This window comes from Monopterus albus, unplaced genomic scaffold (genome assembly GCF_001952655.1).
Source record: "Monopterus albus unplaced genomic scaffold, M_albus_1.0 scaffold12.1, whole genome shotgun sequence".
In the NCBI taxonomy this organism is placed as follows: domain Eukaryota; kingdom Metazoa; phylum Chordata; class Actinopteri; order Synbranchiformes; family Synbranchidae; genus Monopterus; species Monopterus albus.
Genome location: NW_018127892.1, coordinates 1,651,181 through 1,671,620, shown reverse-complemented (window position 1 = coordinate 1,671,620; position 20,440 = coordinate 1,651,181). Strand labels below are relative to the sequence as shown.

General features: G+C 40.3%; 2 protein-coding genes across 3 annotated transcripts in view; one reads left to right on the top strand and one right to left on the bottom strand.

The window, feature by feature from the left end:
- Positions 1-849: 849 nt before the first annotated feature.
- Positions 850-10,781, bottom strand: figla (folliculogenesis specific bHLH transcription factor). 2 transcript variants are annotated; one of them, XM_020590349.1, is made up of 6 exons: positions 10,352-10,781; positions 9,303-9,449; positions 9,101-9,190; positions 6,270-6,422; positions 3,102-3,166; positions 850-990 (listed from the first exon to the last, which is right to left on the bottom strand). In XM_020590349.1, the coding sequence occupies exons 1-5, from the start codon at positions 10,550-10,552 to the stop codon at positions 3,149-3,151; spliced, it is 609 nt and encodes a 202-aa protein (XP_020446005.1). In that variant the 5' UTR covers positions 10,553-10,781; the 3' UTR covers positions 850-990; positions 3,102-3,148. The 2 variants fall into 2 exon arrangements, with proteins under 2 accessions (XP_020446005.1, XP_020446006.1); XM_020590350.1 differs by lacking the exon at positions 850-990 and adding an exon at positions 1,932-2,596.
- Positions 10,782-19,230: 8,449 nt separating this feature from the next.
- The window catches only part of hk2 (hexokinase 2), a 36,410-nt gene continuing 35,200 nt past the window's right edge, over positions 19,231-20,440 (top strand). Inside the window, exon 1 of the mRNA XM_020590475.1 lies at positions 19,231-19,524. Within this exon, the coding sequence (XP_020446131.1) occupies positions 19,462-19,524 (63 nt within the window). The 5' untranslated portion in view covers positions 19,231-19,461. The remainder of the gene's footprint in view (positions 19,525-20,440) is intronic.

Below are 20,440 nucleotides of genomic sequence, written 5' to 3'. Positions count from 1 at the left end.
TTGTGAAACCTGCACTACTGCTGTAGATGAGGGGATTCAACACCACAGCAGAATAAGGGCCGCCTCTACCAGGTACAGTATAAAAATACTGCTTACTTATTAATGTTCAGTGATTCTAATTCAGTACTATGCATCTATCCAAAAGTCTGGAAGAGGCTTTCTGTCGTAGCTTTGCCCTACTTCCCATCTTGTACTCTTATTCTGAAGTCACTTCCCGTTTGTCGCTTGTTCACCGTCCCCAGCTCGACCCAGCCACCATTTGCCACTCATGGTGTACACCTATTAGCTCAGCTTTTATAAATCACCTCACCTTCCTCAGTAGGGTTTGCCGGTTTGTCTTGTGCTCTTCTCCACATTTGCTCCTGCTTCTCAGACCAGTTACTCACCTCTCGTGCTTCATCCTTGATTTTGAACTTGGTTCATATGGACTCAGGTTTCACTCCTTCCTGTTTTTGGCTTGTGATTTTTGTTAGTTCTGTTAAGGTCCTTGTTTCATCAGGTCCCCCTCCCTGACTGTTGTTTTTCCTGTATCCTTGTCGATGGTATATTGTCAGGTTTGAGCCTTTAGGTTTTGAGTGCTCTAGTCTGCATTAGGGTCCCTGCTGTTGCCAGCCTCAACACTTTCTGCAAAAACCAGATCTTTCATACCTAAACTATATCTGATTGAACATATTGGACTTATTTTACCTTTGTAAATATTAAGGACTTTTCTTGGTGATGGAGTATCACGGGATACTGTGGTATTAATGTTTTTATGCAATTTAAAAAAAATCTTTTTCTACTGCAGCAAAAAAAAAATATTGGCACATGCCTTAATAAACCACTTCATAGAAACCACAAAAACGGATGCTGCTTCCTGAATTTATTTAGATTGCCAAGGATACAGTTTGTGAAATGAAAATACATTTATAAACAAAATCTTAACATTTACAATCCAAAAGAAAAATTTAATTTCTTCAAGAAGAATCCTTTCTTCAAAGCAACAGCTCCCTAAACAGATCAGAATTCTAAGATCACAGTGTATTTCAACAATAACGTCTACCTTCTGTGACCAGTTGATAGAAATGTCATCCCTAATAAGGGGGTGCCATACTGGAAAACAGGGGCTGTGAAACCACTCCCTACTTAGAATAATGCACTGATATTGGTATGTTTAGTGTGTAAGAAATGGCTACAGAGCAAACTACAGATCACACCCAACAGTGATGCTGAAAGCAGTCATGAATGTTTAACCACAAGAGGGCAGCGTGTCTTCAGTGTGCTCAGGTGTTGTTAAACAGTTAAGCAGGAATAAGTCAAAGCAGGCTAAATACTTCTATGTGCAAGAGTTCGGTGACTTCAGAACACTTTCAGTCACACCTTATTTCAACTTGAGCAGAGGCTGAACAAGCCATAATAACTGAAAGCATCCAAGACAGTTTACTGGGCCTAAGTGCAGTGGAGCCAGGATGATACCAGGGCCTGTAATTACCAAGCATCTCAGAATCACTCCTAGGTAGCACACTGAAAGCTGACTTAGGATTTGAAAAACTCCTACCTCAGAATAGGACTGAAGTTATTTATGAAGTGTCCTACTCTCACTTTGAGCAAGGAGAAATCCTATTCCTAAGAATGATTGTGACGTTGTTTTACAAAACTCAGAACCACAAAAGTGACATGATACTGATGTGTTGTAGTTTTTTGAGACAGTCTGTGTTTGCAGCTTTAGACAGTGTGAAATGGAAATGCCAATATCAGTGCCACTTGTCAAGTGAAGGCTTTATGTGTATAGACAAAAAGCTGTTAATGGAAAATAACACGTTCATTATACGTTGCAGTAATGTGCTATATATATCAATTCTCTTTCTGTAACAGGCTGAACATTTACTGGAAAGCCACTCAATGTGACTCAACGGTGTGAAGTTATCTTTATCAGCCTGATTTTTTTTTCCAATTCCCTATAATGAATATGTGCATTTAGGGAACAACTATTTTCAAAGTTTCAATCCACTTTCACCGTCACTTGAGTCGTGTGTGGATCCATTTGGCCACTAAATCGAGTAAATCAAGGACCACGTAGTTGACAACCACCTACATGTTAATGCTGGGATAACATTTTCACAAACAGAAGCACGTTCGTTGGTGCTCGCAGTGATTATTTTGATGTGTGTGCCATCGACGACTCTAGCATGTCAAAGGAAACCGGTGAGCTGCATATTTGTAGCTGGTTTCTCAATGATTAACATGAAATGGTGTAGAAACAAACAAAACATTACATCACCAGTGGAGCTACAAGAGCGATCGACGTCTCATTTATTACAGCCAAGACTGTCGGCTTAGACTCAAATCATCACTGCTGCTGCACAATAAAATGTGTAGCCTAAAGATGCAATAACTACAGTTTCAGTGAAGATAGCATGTGTGCTTCCTTTTGTTGGAGCAGCTGCATCTTGCACAAGCGCCGTCACAAAAACCATTCCATTTATGACCAAGCTATTTTTTAACAAGCTCATTAAGTGCAAGTAAAACTCCTCTCCTCCTGAGTCTGTGCGCTTATCTCTGTCTGAACGCTGCCTCCTGGCAGCTCCTACCCAGTTAGGACACCTCTGGAGCTGTCCTACATTTTGGTGGAGATAGGAGTGATTTCCTAAGATAACAATGTTGATAAATCACCGACTTCTATTCCTAAAGGTAGGACCAAAAATGCATCATTCTGAGAATTTTTGGACAGTTTGGAGTGATTTCCTACTCTGTGATGCTTGATAAATACAGGACCAGTTTTTCACAATAAATCCATACATAGTTAAATTATGAGTAGGTCAATACTAGCATTTGCTCTGGTTGAGAAAAGTGAATTAAGTCGCCTGTATCAAAATGTCTTCTGTGAAAAAGGCCTATGGTCGTTTTGTACAAACTGTCAAGAGATTTGTTTTTCCAAAGTGGCAATGATAATTTAGACCAGATGAGGGCAACAAATGCACAGAGTATTAATGTTCATATTTGGGTTTAGTACTTACTGCTATTACTACAATGAAATATCACTAAGTGTAAGCAAAGCAATAAACATGATGTTTAAATGATAACACTTCACATAATGTAAGCTTTATTAAAACAATTCCAACCTGGCATGTTTCCAGCGTTGGTCCAAGCCATCTACTCTGAACACCACTCAGCAGAGTTGAGGCATCTGGTGAATGAAAAACATGGTGACAAGTGCTGAGAAACTTACAGGCGAGTCTTCGTGGAACTAAAAGCATTCAGAAGCAGCACCACATACAGTACAACCAGGAAAACATTTTTCAGTTAGGTCTCCCTAAAACAAGTGTTCACCTTAGATACATTGTAGTGTGCACAAAGAGGTTTAACTCAGTCTAACAACGTTTGTGTAAATCATGAATTAATGGTTTTCATATATATCCCCCCCCTACGTGAATATATTCATGCCATTCCAGGTCTCGTTTGAATGCTTAGACTCCTCATTAGGACTGCGCTGGGCATTCTGGATAGGAATTAAGGACAGGAACGATAGTGTTGCAGCAGAAAACAGTTAACATCTACCTTAGTAAGAATTTCATTGTACAGGGAAACATTTCTTTACTGTGCATATGACAAACACTTTGCACCTTGTGGCCATCTCGTCTCTTTATAGTAAACATTTGTAGGTCAAAAACAAACACCCATGGACTCTGAGCTCATTTTGAAGAGGATAAGTTCAGTGAATAAATCAGCTTATTTATGTCTAAATCAAAGTTACAATAACAGGAAGATGAAACTCCAGTTATCTTTCCATGGGGTATTCTAGACCTTCAAAACAAAATCAGTGCAGATTAATTCAAGCAACTGGCAAATGGTTTGATTAATGTTTACTGTTGCTGACATCAGTACACTAGGAAGCAAAACAATCAGAATCTCTCTACCACCTAAAATGTCAGATCTACTCAGCCAAGTCTGTCAGTAAACCTAAAATTTACTACACACAGACATGTTGAAGGAGTGAGAATGTGAATTTCAGTCTTCGAGCATGGGCTCCAACTGCCTTGCTGTATTTGAAATATGAAGAGACGTATGCAGAACATCTATATTTTCCTGTGTTTAAGCTGTAATAGCAGCAGGAGTTTAAAAAACAAACAAACAAAAACACTGAAACACAAAATTAAACTCTTTTCAATGGTACTATGGACATGCATGAACTCAGGAATTACAGTTTCAAATTTAACGAGTTCAAATGAGCAGAACGATACAGATGCACACGACACCAAATCTATGCATAATGGCACAAGCATGGGACGTATGAAAACAGTCATGTCTTGATCCAAACCTCTTCACCTTTAATTATCCAATCAGATGGCGAGGTGCTCATGGGGACAGTTTGGTCAAATTTTAGTGCCACACTAAAGACAATCAAATGCTTTGTGTTGATTGTCAGTTGTAATTGCAGTGTATTCCAGCCAGATCATTTCAGGAATTAAATGCGTCTGATTGCTTATTGTTTGAAGAGTTCGTCTCTCTGGAACTGAATATGAACGCTGCCTGTCTTGTGTTCGAAAGGTTACACCATTTATCTACAACTGCATTCGCTTTGTTTATTAACTGAATCATGCAATGAAGTGTGCTCTTAATGAACAGAACATAAATAATTGATTTGACTCAATGCAAACAGTCATAAAAAGCCTGGGGGAAACATTTAAAGCCAAACAGCAATGTTAGGAAAGAAGGCTTTCTCCAGTAGCTATAAGAAATTCTGTGACATTTACTCCATCACATAAATGTATTGACTGAAAATTAAAAAAAAAAGTGTACTTAAATGTTTTATAAAAGGTGAACTGGTTGGAAATCATTTAAATACAGATGCTCACATAAGACTTCTTAATTTCATGAAATGCCACTTGCATCAGAACTGGTTTTATCCATTTCTCCTCTGTAAGACAGGAGGCTGCATAATGTTCATGGATACAGATTCAAAGCATCTGACCACTGCACCACATGGCTGGTCAGCGGTGGGGAAGAAGCAGTTTTATTTTCACTTTTTCTATTGGGCATTACTGCATTATTTTGACTCTCCTAGTGTATGCACTAAGATGGGCTATATACAATAATAATAAAACTCCAGACTGTGGCATCAAAAATCACCACTTCTGTAATGCAGTCTCAATGGGGTTTATCACAAAATGTTCTTTTCAATGTTTGTTTTATACATTATATTTGAAGTGGCACCTTCTAATTCATGCGGTCTTACTGTTGTGTTTTTTGTTTCTCATGAAATATTAATTACATACTACTGCGATGTAGGGTTGATGGGTGTGGATAAAATATTAAAAACTGTTGTCATACCACTATTCATCACAATACCATTGTTTCTATATTACAGAGAGGTGACAGATGAATGAGTGACTGTAGTAAGTCGTAGTAATGTGCATCAATGCATATGATCAGACTGGACTAGTCTTCAAAGGTTATTTGCATCACATGAAATAAAGCAAATGGCAAATATGTTGCATATTACACCACACATGTAGCCTATGTTAAGGTTGCACTGTTTGTTCTGAATGTAATGAATATAACTGGATGTCAGTCCAGTGATTAATGCGCTGATGTACTTTTATAATGAAATAAATACATCTCACATAGGCTACACTTTAAACTAAGGGCTTGTTGTGATCATTATCTGTTTACCACTGTAGATGCTATAGCAAATAGTGATTTATTTTTTAAGTTTGGGTCTCAGAGATGGACCAAATTTCTCTTTTGGGTCTTCAGCTGAAAATGTTTGGGCACCCCTGTATTATAAGAATATTACTATGCTCCTCTCTTCAAGTCTGATAATTGTTTCATAGTACTTGTGCTGTCTTGTAAGCTCATGAAGCTGGGCACTTGTGTGCATGACACAGATAAAACTGAACTAAAATGATGGAAGTAGAGTCACTTCCATCATTTTATAGACAAATAATTTTAAATGAATTTTAAGTTCCTATTAACAGTGTCACGTCTTCATGATAAGCTGCATAATTCATGCTGTAACAAATGAACTGTCAGCCTGATGAAACAAAAAGTACAAAAACCTTGAGATAAAAAAAGCAGAGCCATGATACGTCTATTAAGTTTCTCTTCCTTGGTAATGAAGGAGGTTTTTCTCTTTGTCTAAAGCGCTGAGTGGGAAACTGTTTGCATAATAATGATTCCTAACAAAAATGAGCTGTAAAAACTGTTGCACAGCTCCCTGGGCAGCATCCGAAATGCAGCTGAGGGTAGCTGGCAAACAGCAGGCATTACTTTCACATTAGGTAAGTTACCGAAGTCTGATCAGGTGCTACTTGGATGATGAACTGGTATGCAGGCATCATGCAGCGTTGCAGTAACATTCTGGTCATATCTCCGTCCTCTGCTACCGGCTCTGTGGGCATGGTGAACCCATCTTCCACATGCTCTTCTGACATGTTCAGGAACTGTCAGGAAAAAGCACAATATGTCAAATGGCATACATTTTCATATACTTTAGTATCAAATACTTTTAGCATGAAAAATGAATTCATGACTGTCGCAGTTAAGGCAGATGAAGTATCACTGTACAGTGCTAATACATTTTCTTCTTCTTCCGGCTGTTCCCGTTAGGGGTCGCCACAGCAAATCATCTGTTTCCACCTAACTATCATCAGCATCCTCTACTCTCGCCCCAACTAACTTCATGTCCTCTTTTAGCACATCCATCTATCTCCTCTTTGGCCTTCCTGTTGACCTCTTGCCTGGCAGCTCCATCTCCAACATTACAGTGCCAATACATTTTACAGTAGTAAAAGCTTCAATATCCATTTGTATTTGAGACAACGTGCTACTGCCAATTATTACATTATCTACTTTTTACATTGTATGTGAGGATGAATCAGGAACACGTTGCAGGTCACAGCATGAAAACAAAGTGTTAGGAGAAACACCATGGTTTCAAAGCACTGCAGTGCAAAGCATCTAAATGCAGGAAATTAAGTTATTTGATGCTAGCTGTGCCCGCAGCAGGAGCAGAATCAGCAGAGGAGAAGCAGGGAGCCGGGCTGCAGGAGTGGGACAGAGATCTGAAGACGCTGCCTAGTGTAGCAGACGGCAAGGGGTTAGTGGGAAAGTCAACTAGCCAGTTTTGGCTGCGTATTACGGTTGGCCCACTTATCACACACCCCAGCTCTCAGATGCAAAGTGAATACACCAAGAAGTCTGTCATAATGTATGATACAAACCCAACATGGAGGACATCATTACTATGAAGAAAAGGTTATGACTGCATTAAACACATGAAACAATTCTGTCATAGCTAGCTGTATAAGATGGCGCAGACATCGATGGCAGCCTTGGTCACACAAGCTCTCTTGTGTTTGTTGTTTTTCTTTGTTTTCTCTGTCTCTTGCAACCCATCCCAGATGACTTTTACCAGAGAAGAACTGTTAAATATCAGACAACTCACACCGAACTACCTTTCTCTGATTTTTCTGAATGAAGAATGCTGTATGGACATTCTGATCGGAGGGGTAGCTGCAATCTACGGGACCTGGAAAAAACGCATATCTGGTATGCAAGCGGGCACTTTAGTCAGACTTCGCCAAAGAATAACGTGGACTCCACTCCCGTCTAGCCACCTAGCAAATCTATGCTCCCTAGGCAACAAGATGGATGAAATCCTTCTAGTCATCATCATCATCCCAGTCCTAAAGAAAACCTCCATCAGTGGACTGAACAACTACAGACTTGTGCCTGGTTGTCTTGACTACAGATGTCAGGGCGACAAGGACAGTTTCTTTCCACTGAGCCGTCACTGATAAATACTTAACCCACAACAATATGACTGGACAATAACCCTCAGTGTAATACCTTCCCCCAGTGAAATAACGGTAAATATAGAATGTACAGACCGTCCACGGTAGGCTAGTGGTTAAGGCGCAGCGCTCTCGCCGCTGCGGCCCGGGTTCGAATCAGGGTTGCGTCAAGAAGGGCATCCGGCGTAAAACACGTGCCAAATGTCAACATGCAAGTCGTTAGTGTGACGATTCGCTGTGGTGACCCCTAAACGGGAAAAGCCGAAAGCGACTTTCTTTCTATACACTGTACAGATTATACAGATCCATATAGGTCTTTATTTTTAAGTATCTCATTTCCTAATGAACATTCCTTTGTTTGTTTGCATTACTTATTGCCTGTTCATTTCCTATATTTTGCGTTGTTTATTGCTTGTTTATACTGTTTATTTTGTTAAACAATATACCAACATAAGGCTTTGTTTCCTTTAAACTGCAGTTCACAGCAGGGTGTGCAGACAAGTCTTAGTTGTTCCATAGTGCAGGATAAATGTAAAATAAAACATGCCTCCTGCCTCTTTGGTTTGGCTTTTAATTTCCAATTTCAAGATAAATTTAGTTGTATTCATGTTACTTTTTATTTTGACATATTTACCTTTGTGCTCCATTAGTAACAAAATGTTTTACCATTTGAATTTGAACTGTCTTTATCATGCAGTCAGTCATCTGTAAAGCACTTTGAATTGCACTGATCTGTATTAATAACATTTTCTTTAAAGTGCTGACAACTTTAATTCAAAAACATTTTTATTCTCATTAGCTGAGCCACGTGGGAATTCTAGGCCTTTTACTTGGTAACATTTCATTGTTTGACCCGAACAGGCTCCATAGTGGCCCTGTCTGTATAATGTAGTCACTGTCCTGCTGTGTTGCATGATAAATGTGTTCTGAGTGTTACACTGCTGAGTGAATATGGATGCAAAGGCTCTCAAACACCCTTAAGGCCTGAAGTTTGCCCATAAACCTAATAGCCTTTGTTTCATTTTAAACCCTACTGTATGAGCAGGAGTACAGCTGAAGGGAAACATAAAAACAGCACTGTGTATTACCAGTAATTTCATTTTCATAATATTCATGGCATTTTGTAGATGCTTTAACACAGAGCTGCTGTCCACTGTTTAATATTACAGGTGCATTCTTAGAGGTCTTTCCTAAAGCCACTATAGTACACCCACTAGTATACAAAGGCTTCTGTGCCACCCATGCAATAATCCCACTTGCACACATTAAATGTGAATTTGTTCCAATGAATGTTTGGCACAATGGGGAAGAAAGATGACACTTACGTCATCCACGCTCCATAGGTCATTGCCCATAACTTCAGTCTGACTATAAGCGATTGCATTCTTTAGGAAATCAGTCCCACTGCCTTCATCCTGAGAAACAGACAACACCAATCAGCATTTCAAAATAAATGGCAGCACAGTTCCTGGAAAACAACAGAGGATATACTTCATTTGATAAAGCCATAATGACTGCAGTGCTTACACAGTTAGTGTCCTGCAAAACTGCAACAAGCAATCGAATGTATTCCGTCGCAGCTTTGAGGGTGTCCACTTTGCTGGGTTTTCTATCCGGATGCATAAGTGGTACCATGCGCTTCAAGCGGGAGAACATGGTGTTCAAGTTTCTGATCTGCAGAGGAAATAGGCTGAAGCTTCAAAATAATTACATTGCAGACTCAGTAAGTCAATGTCAAATAATTTCTAATGTCATTTAACTAAAATAATTTGAAGTAGATGAATACAAGCATATCTAACGATTTCCTACAGTAAACATCTGTCATGATTTCATCACTGACTGGCAGCAGTGTAAGGTCATGCAGAAGGCCTCAAAGGTGTCCCTTTTGCCCACATTTGATTATACTGTGAGGTGTGCATTTTCAGTGCAGCACAACTTGCAAACTGTATCCAAGTGAATGTTAAACTTTACAAAATTGTCCATGCCAGTGTCATTAGGACTACAAAGCAGTAACAATGCTATTATAATTAAGCTTAATATTTTCCAGACAGGGGTGACACGGGAATGGAAGGAAACCTTTTTTAGCTCATGATAAACTATTTCTATGCATTACATAATCTCCACGTTTAAATCCACATTGCTTTATCATGCCTAATGCCAAAGTGTATTTACAAACCTTGAAATTCAGGAGGTCATTTATACTGCTATAAACATAACTCCTAAAGCATGATATAAGGCTTGTTTTGTCAAAATAGCTAATTCGATATATGTAGCCCATAAAAAATGAAAAATAAAAACTAGAAAACGCTGAGCCCCGAATAATGCGACTAGCTGGTTAGCATTAGCGTGGAGTTGAAATGTTACTGTGGTGAAATGACAGATTCCTGAACAGCCTTTCAAAACCGTAAACTACAGCAAAATGTTTAAGAGAAGACAGGGTCTTATCCTATTAAGAGCTAGCTAATATTAGCTAAGTTTAGCACTAGCTAAAACAACTGAAACGCAGTTAGTGGAGTACCCTCCTGCCAAAACATTTGTTCGTCGTCCATACTTTGTTGAATTCAGTGAACACTCACTCTCTGTCGTTCCTTAGCATTAACCAACTCTCTTTTTTTCACGGTTTCGTTGAAGTCTTCGGCAATAAAGTATAAGCCGTTCTTGGCTCGCTTGAACTTGGCAATGTTGCAGTACACAGGGAGCGCGGACTCGCCTGTCAAACGCTTCAAAACATCGCTCATTAACTCCTTCTCTGGGACCTTCATGTTAACGCCTAACATATACTAATCCTGACAATCTGTTGCTGGCCCTCGTTTAAATATCAAAGGCAGGAGAGGGCGTAGGTCCACACCTGTGCTACATATTTAATTAATAATTAGTCTGTAGCAACTTGAGGTCCTCCAACTGAGCTGAAAGTGTGTTCACACTGCAGAGGCTGTTGCAAATGTTGGCCTTTTCAACCAGGGGAACCAAATTTATCCAGCCAAAAATATTTATTCCCTGTATGCTGGGACTTGTTTGCCTGCCACTGAGAAATAAATGCACCGCTTTCAGCTAGTGCAACCTCTGGTCACTTCTCTATCCCTTTAACTCTACTCCACCCCCTTGAGTCAGTATGGGGAAGTTATCTTGGCAAACACACATGCGCAACCATTACATACCTGGTAGTGTAATTGTTGAAACCCCAGAATGTAGTGCTGATGCATTTCCTGGCTTGGTTTTCCAGGGGCAGATTTAGGAAACTTTTGACTGGGTGGCCAGGCTGGGGCACACACTCAGACAGGGGTGGCACATTTGAAATACTTGTAAAAAAGTAAATAAAACCCCTAGTTCTATGAAATAATAAACCATACATGATTACAAATCAAATTGTTTATTTAGTGTAAAAATGAATAATACAGGGGGCGGCATGGTGACGCAGTGGTTTGTGCTGTCACATCACAGCAAGAAAGTTCTGGGTTCAAACCCAGGGCCTTTCTGTGTGGACTCAAAATTGCCCATAGGAGTGAGTGTGTATGGTTGTCTGTATCCAAGTGTCAGCCCTGTGATAGACTGTCGCGGCCTATAAGATATATAAGTACACTCCAGGCATGTTGAGGATTGTTGTGGTGGCTTATCAGAGTAGCATGGAAGAAGCAGCTCATTCCTAAGTCATGGAGAAGAGCAGCAAGGATTTTTATCCCCAAGGAGAAAGTTTCAATTGAAGTAGGGCAGTTTAGGCCTATTTGCCTTCTGAATGTAGGAGGCAAGATTTTCTTCAGTGAAGTGGCCCAAAGGTTGTCAGTGCAGAAAGCCGGAATACCAGGTTTTTTCATAGAAAGAGGATGTTTAGTGTGTATATTAGGAAGCGGCTGGGTGCTTCGTGCTGCCTCGGCAGTGTGGCCCTGTACGGAAAAGGGATTTTGGAGCTCCCTATAACCAGTTTAACAGAGGCGTTTAAGTGTGCTAAGGCTAGACTGGAGAGAACTGTCAGAATTGTGCAGAGTGCAGCACCAACAGTCTCAGCAGGGAGGAAGTGGAACCCGAAAGAGGCAGTGTTGCAGGCTCAGCCAGCTTTTAAAAATGGGGCTCTACGTTTGTTTCTAACCCTCTATGTTGTTATGTTCATAGGTGTATTTAAAAAAATGACAAAAGGTCTTAACTGGGTTGCAGCTCTGTTTGAACAGCTCAGTGCTCACTCACAGAAGCACAGTTTTGGAGGAAAACAAACATTTAGCCTTTTCCTTCTTGATGCCTTTCTGATACCTTTGACCCTGTTTGAAGGGGTTATTGTATGTTTCCTGGAGGTCATAGCAGTTTGTGGGTTTCCTCCATTTTATTTTGTTGCTTCATTACACTAAGGCTGAGGAATACACATCCTCACCACACAGTTTTATTATAATGATGGCTACGCAGTTATGGTTGGGAGATCAGGAGGCAAGAAGAGGCAGGTAGTTGTGCAAAGGCAGTCTCCCAGGCTCAGCAGGGACAGTGTATGAGATGGGAAGATGTAGAAAGGAAGAAATATAGTTGGAGAGAAATATGAGACATGGAGGCAGGAAGGATTAGATTCATTCTAGGTGCAACTTATGATGTGGTTCCGTCTCCCCAAAATCTGAACAGATGGATAGGACCCAACACGTCCTTTGTGTTCAGGTGTGGCTTCACTTTGGCACATCCTCTCAGAGGGTGAAATGAGCCTGGTTCAAGGATGAAACACCTGGAGACATAAGCAAGTGTTGAAATGTTTAGCAGCACCTATTGAAAGTAGGTGCTTAGAGGTAAACTCAGTGGAGGGGAAGAAGAAACAAGAGGGGATTTAGTTTGTTCATGAGGGTGAAAAAGGCAAGAAGCATGTCATTTTGAACAGGCAGGATGCAGGCCAGCTAAAGGCAATTGAAAGTAGATTAGGGGATCAGCTCATAGTTCCTGGGGAGACAGTCCCCACTAACCTTAGAACAAACCTTAGGGGGGGGGGGATGAAAGTAGGGGGAGTCGGTCTACTTCATAATATTAAACAATGTCATTAACACCAGCACCAACACCAGTGAGCCCACCCAGGTACCAGTGGAGGGGGGCTGGGAGTGAAGGAGAGCAGCAGAGCAGCAGAGACCCCCAGGACAACAAAGATGGACAGCAGCTGTGAGTGCTCCCAAAGGTTGAGCAGCCCCTCGGCCTCCAGACATCAAAATGGGAGAGCACGCCCCTTGGTGAAAACCAAGTTAGATAAGCTGACAGAATGACATAAAGTGACTGAGCTGCTGCTTGTATGTGACCACATACTGCCACTACCCTGCTGATCCAACACATAACCTCCTGTCAAACTACAGTGTACAGAGCTGTTAGTGGTATTAGTTTTCTCATGTAAATGTCAGGAAGAAATAATATTTCCCAAAACGCAAGCTCTTCTATTTAAGACTGAAAGCTAACTGTAAGTAGAAAACCAAAGTTGGGGATTTACATAGAATTTCAGCTATGACTCGTGACAAATGAGGACATGTCAGTGTGTTCAACATCAAATTCAACATAAAGGTTTTGCTTTGGAAACTGTAGTTTGACAAAATAAGACTGTTGGAGCTTGTTTCTGTGTGGGAACAGGTGGATACTCAAGCTGATCCAGAACGTGATATTTTTCTTTTCTGTCCATTTACTGTAGGTAGAGAATTGTTGGCTTCTATCACACCCACAGCTTATTTCATTAGGTTTAATCTAAAGCTAAAAATTCACATTGTTTCCCTATTTGGGAACCACTCTCTAGCAATCCACTCTCTACACAGGGTTTCTATGTTGTAATTAATGGCTTTGTTATTGGATGGTGAATGAGTCAACATGGCTTTTTCAGATCATCATGAAACAGCAGGTGGAGGTAACCTTTAATATGCACTCCTAAGTTTTTCATTGTGACATCAAATCAGAACACATTCTGACTTGTCCCTCAAGTGCAGGTCATAGACTTTAGATGTGACTGCCTTGCCCAGAAGAGACCTTACTGCTTCTCTGCTACATTGTTTGGCTTCTGCTCCTGCTGTTCATTCATCAGTTAATCTCTAGAGTGATGACTTTCATTTTAACCTTAGGCTGCTCCTCATCATTTACTTCTTTTCTTTGCATTGTAGGAACATCTGTTCCCCCTGAGTTGCACATAGGTAAGACATACAGGGTTGCTCCCACCACAGTCTGGCAGCTGAGCGCAATGCTCTATGACATGCTGAATGGATACGAACAGTTTACCAACACTGAGTTCCTCCACAACAGAAGTGAATTTAACAGTGAGCTGTTCCAAGGTAAGACAATGCTGGTGCTGCTACTCCACCTGATGTTTTGTACTAATAATGTACAGATCCTGTTCCTGCCATGTTCCAACACAACACTGCAGCTTCCACCCTTATGCTTGCTTTGCTGTTGACCTCTCTCTTCTCATACTGCCAGGATATCTTGAATAAGTGTTTGCCTCTAAAGCCTAAGGAGCAAGCTGCCTTGGAACAGATGCGGATGCACCCCTGGTTATAATAATAACCTTGCACAGCACTGCTCAAAAGGCAGCATTCATCAGTGCTTTAACCCCCTATCCCTGATGCTATCCCATGAGTAGGATAGTCCTCTGTAAAAGGGGTAACTAATGCATGAAACACTGAGATAATGACTCAGGAAGAATGTACAGTTTGTATGTTGTTTTTGTCTTTAATTTCATTTTATTTTATTTAAATGCACTTTTTTCTGGTTGACTTAAAAGAGCACATTGAGAGTCAAATTCCTTGTGTGTTCAACATACTTGGCAAATAAAGATGATTCTGATTCTGGTCAACAACTAATTAGGAGTTTATCTGATTAACTGACCAACTCATAAATAAATTATTTTTTAATGATTTCTCTATCATGAATCAGTTCCCTGGTGTCATCAACTCTCATCATCTTTTACGGGACAGGGTACATCCACTCTAATTAATGTACAAAGGGCTCCCATTCATTTGTTTCTCATTTAACAATATAGTACACGGACACCTTTGTGTTAAACTGTGACAGTCATAAGCACCAAAGAGCTCAGCAGAGTGTTTCTTACAGTAGGCTCTAAGATAGGTTCCAGTACATTCATTCATATTCTGCTGTCACAACCAGGTGATGGAGGCAGTCAGAGGATATTAGCCATCAACAGCTCACCTTGGAATCACATTGCTTTCACCAGCACTACTGAGCAGCTCCGATTCCAGTCCAGGGAGTCATGAGGCCTATTCACTACTGTGACTCACTGGTCACCATTTGAGTACTTGGGCAAACAGCTCAACTTCCAAAACAGCATGATACCAACACCACTGGGGTTTCCTTAGCAAGAGTATCTGATGTTGATAAACCTGTAACTCCCAGTAACCTCTGGGTTACAGCACCTTTTAAGATCAACACAGGTTGTACAATATCTCAGAAGATTCATTTACAGAACTGTTTCCAGGTGCAGTTACCTCTTGCACAAACACTGTTTCACACACTTTTCAGCATTGAGCATATTTACCATCAAACAATTTGTTATATGTTTTTGGTTAAGGTCCACTTTATCTTAAATAAGAATTAAATAAGGTCTTATAACGTAGAGTTTTTGGTCTTGCTAAAGGCAAGTATTGTTTAAAGTTGTGGAGTAATTCACATCTAATAATGAGGTTGCACTTTTAAACTATTTTAACACTTTGGAAATTGTGACATTTTGCCAGTATCCTGTAAACTGTGTGGATTTAATTAAGCATTTCCTCTTTTTGCACATTTGGTTTGCAAAAAAAATATTTTCTCTTCAGTCGAAGCAGAACACTTTTGTTAACCAAAGTGGCATATAAGATATTACATTACTTAATTACTTTATAAATGGCTGTTCTGTCATCTTTAGCTTAAGTTAGGTTACCAAACACATGATAACACATAGTTTTTTGGGGGTTTTTTATTCACATGTGAAACATTTCAACAAATCCTTATTATCAAAATGTCATTTATCAAATGTAACTGCACCAGTTTCAGCATTTTACCATGAGATATAACAATGACATCATGTCAAAAATGAGACTTGTAAAGATTTATAATCATATTTTATAATCCTTTGGTTGTTTTATGCATACCAAGTTGCTTTAGGCAGCCTCTGCACTGTTGATATCTTAAATGAACCCTGTGCATGAACAGAGGGAAAAGGCAGCTTTCAAACCACTCTCCATAAAAACATCAGTACCTTATTTGAAGTGTTGTAATGGAAGAGCAGCCACGGCTGAGTTAGTGTTTTCCAATTTGGCAATATTTTGCAGCTTAACTCATCCTGGCTTTAATTTAAATCACACTGGATGCCATTTGTTATTAACAGAGCAGACAATTCAGTTTCCTTTGGCTTGACCATGCAAACCTGCCAGCCTGCCAATCTGTAAACCAGCAGAACCTGCAATAAACCTTTACAGCATAATAAGCATAAGACTTATGTCTTGTATAAAATCTGTGCACAAACATCGTGATGTGAAAGTAAAATAGTTAAAAGCTGCTCAAGTCATTATTATTATTTATTTAAAATCAAATTTGAGACTACTTAAGAGCACTTCCTGAGGTTCAGGTGGCTTCAGGTGTAGAATTAGGCTAAAATTAGTCACATTTATATGATGATACACTGCTGGGAGATTTCCTTCCACCATTTCACCAGGGCCACAGTAAGCTGTCCCTTAGATGGAAAATCTGTATGTGCCTGATACTTGAAGAAGTGTGGCATCAGTTTTAATCAGCCTGTAAAAGGTTATTGCTGTTGTTGCAAGTGTCTGAAGACACCAACTACAACTGAGTTTAAAAATATGACCTCACATGAGAAGCTTTAATGGTAGAATTTGAATTTTCACAAGAGAAAAACATGAAAGTACCCTAGAGCTTGATGCCCTGTCAACAATATATCTGTCCATTCATGTACTTCAGTCAGAAACCTCTGGTCACATACCAGTTATTTTCTCCTTTATACTACCACCACCCCCTGTGACCAAGCATAACTTCAAAGCTCAGGATATAAATAGGCATTCATATGATACCTGGATCAGTGCTTATTTCATCACAAGGGGTATCCTGTCATGGGATCAAATATGTGCAAATGAGAGCAACCAGCTTAGATACTGTGCTTGACCTGTTCTTTTGGTCTCATGCTGCTCTAGGTTCCATAAGTATGTTTGTGGAGAATAACCCTCTACTATATATGACAGAGAATGTGTGACATGCTTAAAGTATACAACACACAAGGTACAGTGCTTAAAGAGAAATGTGCATATATACTGCATTTCTAGTGATAATTAATTGCGCTGTTTTACAAATGCTGTTTTAATGTAGTAGTAATCATTCAAACAGGGCATTTTCTTTACAGCAATCACAATATAAAACAATATTAAAAACACAGGTCTTCAGCTCCAGTATCAGATTTTAACAGTTTATTGTCTCTTCCTCCTGTCTTATCTTCTTGAAATCAGGATGGACTGTTATGTGCCGTTCGCACCTGTCAGTGAGCGAACGAGAAAGAGGCGGACCCAGGTAGCCGACTTCGGTGCAAGCAGTGATTTATTATATACAGTGATGAGAGGTTGATCAACAGTAGGTGGTGAGGAGATGGAGAGCTGGGCCGGTCGGTGGTGATGGTGGCTACTGAAGGTGGAGACAGAGTGATGATGACAATAGTAGAACAGATAGGCGACTGAGCATTGACCTGCCTGGGAGGGGAGAGTGGAGCCACGGTCCGGAGGAACAGTCCATGGGGAGAACACAAAACAGTAGCTGGCTAGGGAATAATAATAATATACAAAAAAAACGAGACAGCACAGAGAAAAAATGGCCTAGAGACAAGAACGAACTGGCAAGTGACTGAGGAGTGAAACCGGGTAATATAGTGAGCAACCTAATCAAGTGCAGCTGGTGATAAGGGAGTGAGGAACAGGTGAACGTGATTAGTGTTAATGGGCAAGAGACAGTAGGAAAGGTGAGGGAGGCCAGAGCGGCCGAGCAAACCTGACATGGACCAAGTATCCATGTGTGAAATTGTAGCTTACTGCAACAGGAATACTTTAAAATATACTTTTGCAAATCAGTGGTGGCTCAATATTTTACTTGAGTTCAATACCATAGTTTAATAACCTTTAATAGCCAGGCTAAGGGAGGCGACAGTGGTGTGGTGGGTAGAGCAGTTGTCTCTGAACCAGAAGGCTGAAGGTTCAAATCTCGGTGTTGGCAATCCACATGTCAAAGTGTCCTTGGGCAAGACACTGAAGTTCCCTGTTCCTCGTGATGGCAGCACGTATGCATGCAGTAGCCTGGGGCCCTCGCCTTCAACCATAATTGTGTTGTACATGTCACAATGACAATAAATAAAGCTGCTTCTTCTAATACTGTGTACATAGGAGTCAATGTGGCAGTTGTTTGGCATGTCATTGAAGCTCACAGTGTATTTTGTGTGAATCTAATTGCTATAATCTATAAGAGCACACATGTATATACCTTTTAGTCATAAAAATATTTAAAAGCAGGGAAAACTCTGGTCATAAGGACAAGTTAGAGATAGTTTTTTAGACAAATTCAACAGCCTCCTCACTCTAGGTATGATAACACCACTATCGCCTCTGAATGTTTCTCTTCATAGAGACAATGTACTGTAGTTCTTATTTTCACCAATTTTAACAAAGTGAGCCTTTGTTGTCCATGACCTTGTCAGTGGTTCACTGTTTGTCCTTTCTTAGACCACTTTTGCTAGATACTAACCTAGCAGCCCAGGCTGGGGACATCCAACAAGACCTGCAGTCTGGGAGATGCTATGACCCACTTATCAGCATCACAGTTGACCCTCATCAAAGTCACTCACAACCTTACACTTGCCTGTTTTTCCTGCTTCCAACACATCAACTTCAAGGACTTGCTGCACCCCACAGGCTGACAGGTGCCACTGTAAAAAGATAAGCAGTTATTCACTTCACCTGTCAATGGCTGCTTGGTGTATGTTGCACCGGGTTCAGGTGGAGCGAATTTTAACTAATTAAACTGCTGTTTAGATACAGTGGGGCCTGGTAACTGTTTGGTAGTTTATAACCCACAGTAAAATGCACGTTTTATAAGCTGATCATATATTTTGCACGAAAAATCATAATCTGCTTAGTGAATAGGCCTACATCAAATAATATAATTAAGTAAAAAGCACTGAATTGAATATGTAGTACAGTGGGGTGTAATTTAGCATAAAATTGCAGTATTCAAGTACAGCATCAGTGTTTCAGAGCTGGATTTATGTATAGTAGGTACAGGACAAATGTAATCGACGACACTTCCGTATGCAAGACTTTTATTGTAAGGTCCATCCTCCTGGACACTGTATTTCACAAAAACACACTGGGAGGGGAGAGAGAGAGAGAGAGAGCTGGGAGAGAGAGAGAGAGAGAGAGAGAGAGAGAGAGAGAGAGAGAGAGAGAGAGAGACACCCAGTAGCGCATTCTCTGTAGCCAATCAGCGCCAAGAACCCGTGATGACATCAACATCCTACTAAGTTAAGGAAGCTTGTCATTCTTAGTACGGCTCCGTATTTAAGGATAGTTTTAATCAAGAAACATAACGACGGGTGAAACTATCGTTTCCTGTATTTATAATTAAAAGGAGCTGTCTTTGTAAACAAACTTATACACTTCGTGCAAGTTTAAAGGAGTAGGACTCACAGGACGTCAGTTGCCACACATCCCCAACAATGTTAGCCTCAAGTCTTCTGGCTACTTACTGTACCGAGCTCCATGATGACCAAGCGCACAAAGTGAGTATTGGTGTGAAACACTCGATTGCCTTTGTTTCAGAGACATTTCAGCGTATTTTGCTGCGAAAAAGTAGAGACGGAAGTCGAGCAAGCAGTCCGGCTACTAGCATGTAGGAGGTGTTTCTAAGTCACTTCTCACTAGTCGAATATCCGCCCCAGCCGAAGTTGGTTACTTACTTAACATCACCTGTGTTCTCGGCCAAGCTGTGTAAATGCAAGGCCTACATTACCATAAGCTACGTTACGGGAACGCACTTTGTGAAATAACAAATAGTGAATATATTGACACGAGCCTATGTTTGTTTTTGTTTTTTTACATAAGACTTTTCACCGACTCAAAACCAGCATGTAACAATAAGCATGACAAGTTGGATGCCTGAAACCTATTATAGGTAGCTGCTTCAGTTTCAGTCGCTTGGTATTATACATGTCGGTGTCGTATCAAGATACATCCCCACCCCCGATGCCTCCTCCATCCCTGTGCCTAACAACCGGGGGCGGCGCTACAGGAAGCAGTTTTTACAGGGGGGAGCACATCTCGAGGGAGGGGGGGACGCACACGACAAGGCTCCTTGTTACACTGTCATACAGGTATGTGGCAAAAAATTAGAATAAAGGTGTGTCCATTAAAAGGAAAGTCCATTTATTTCAATAATTTGTTTCAAAAAGTGAAACTTATATTAGTTCACTACACACAAAGTGAAATATTTTAAGCCTTTATTTGTTTCAATTTTGATGATTATGGATTAAAGACAAAAAACCCAAATCCAGTATTTTACAAAATTAGAATATCATGACAAAGTTCAACATTGTAGGCTCCCTGTGTCCCAATCTAGTCAGCTAATTAATGCAAAACACCTGCAAAGGTTTCCCCAGCCTTGAAATTGTCTCAGTCTGGCTTAGTAGGCTTCAGAAT

Excerpts from the sequence above, each read along its gene's own strand:
- figla (XM_020590349.1), bottom strand. The coding sequence starts at position 10,552 with ATGTTAGGCGTTAACATGAAGGTCCCAGAGAAGGAGTTAATGAGCGAT. Across the intron at positions 9,450-10,351 it reads ATGCTAAGGAACGACAGAGA|ATCAGAAACTTGAACACCAT; the intron begins GTGAGTGTTCAC and ends TTTCCTCTGCAG. Across the intron at positions 9,191-9,302 it reads TTTTGCAGGACACTAACTGT|GATGAAGGCAGTGGGACTGA; the intron begins GTAAGCACTGCA and ends TCTGTTTCTCAG.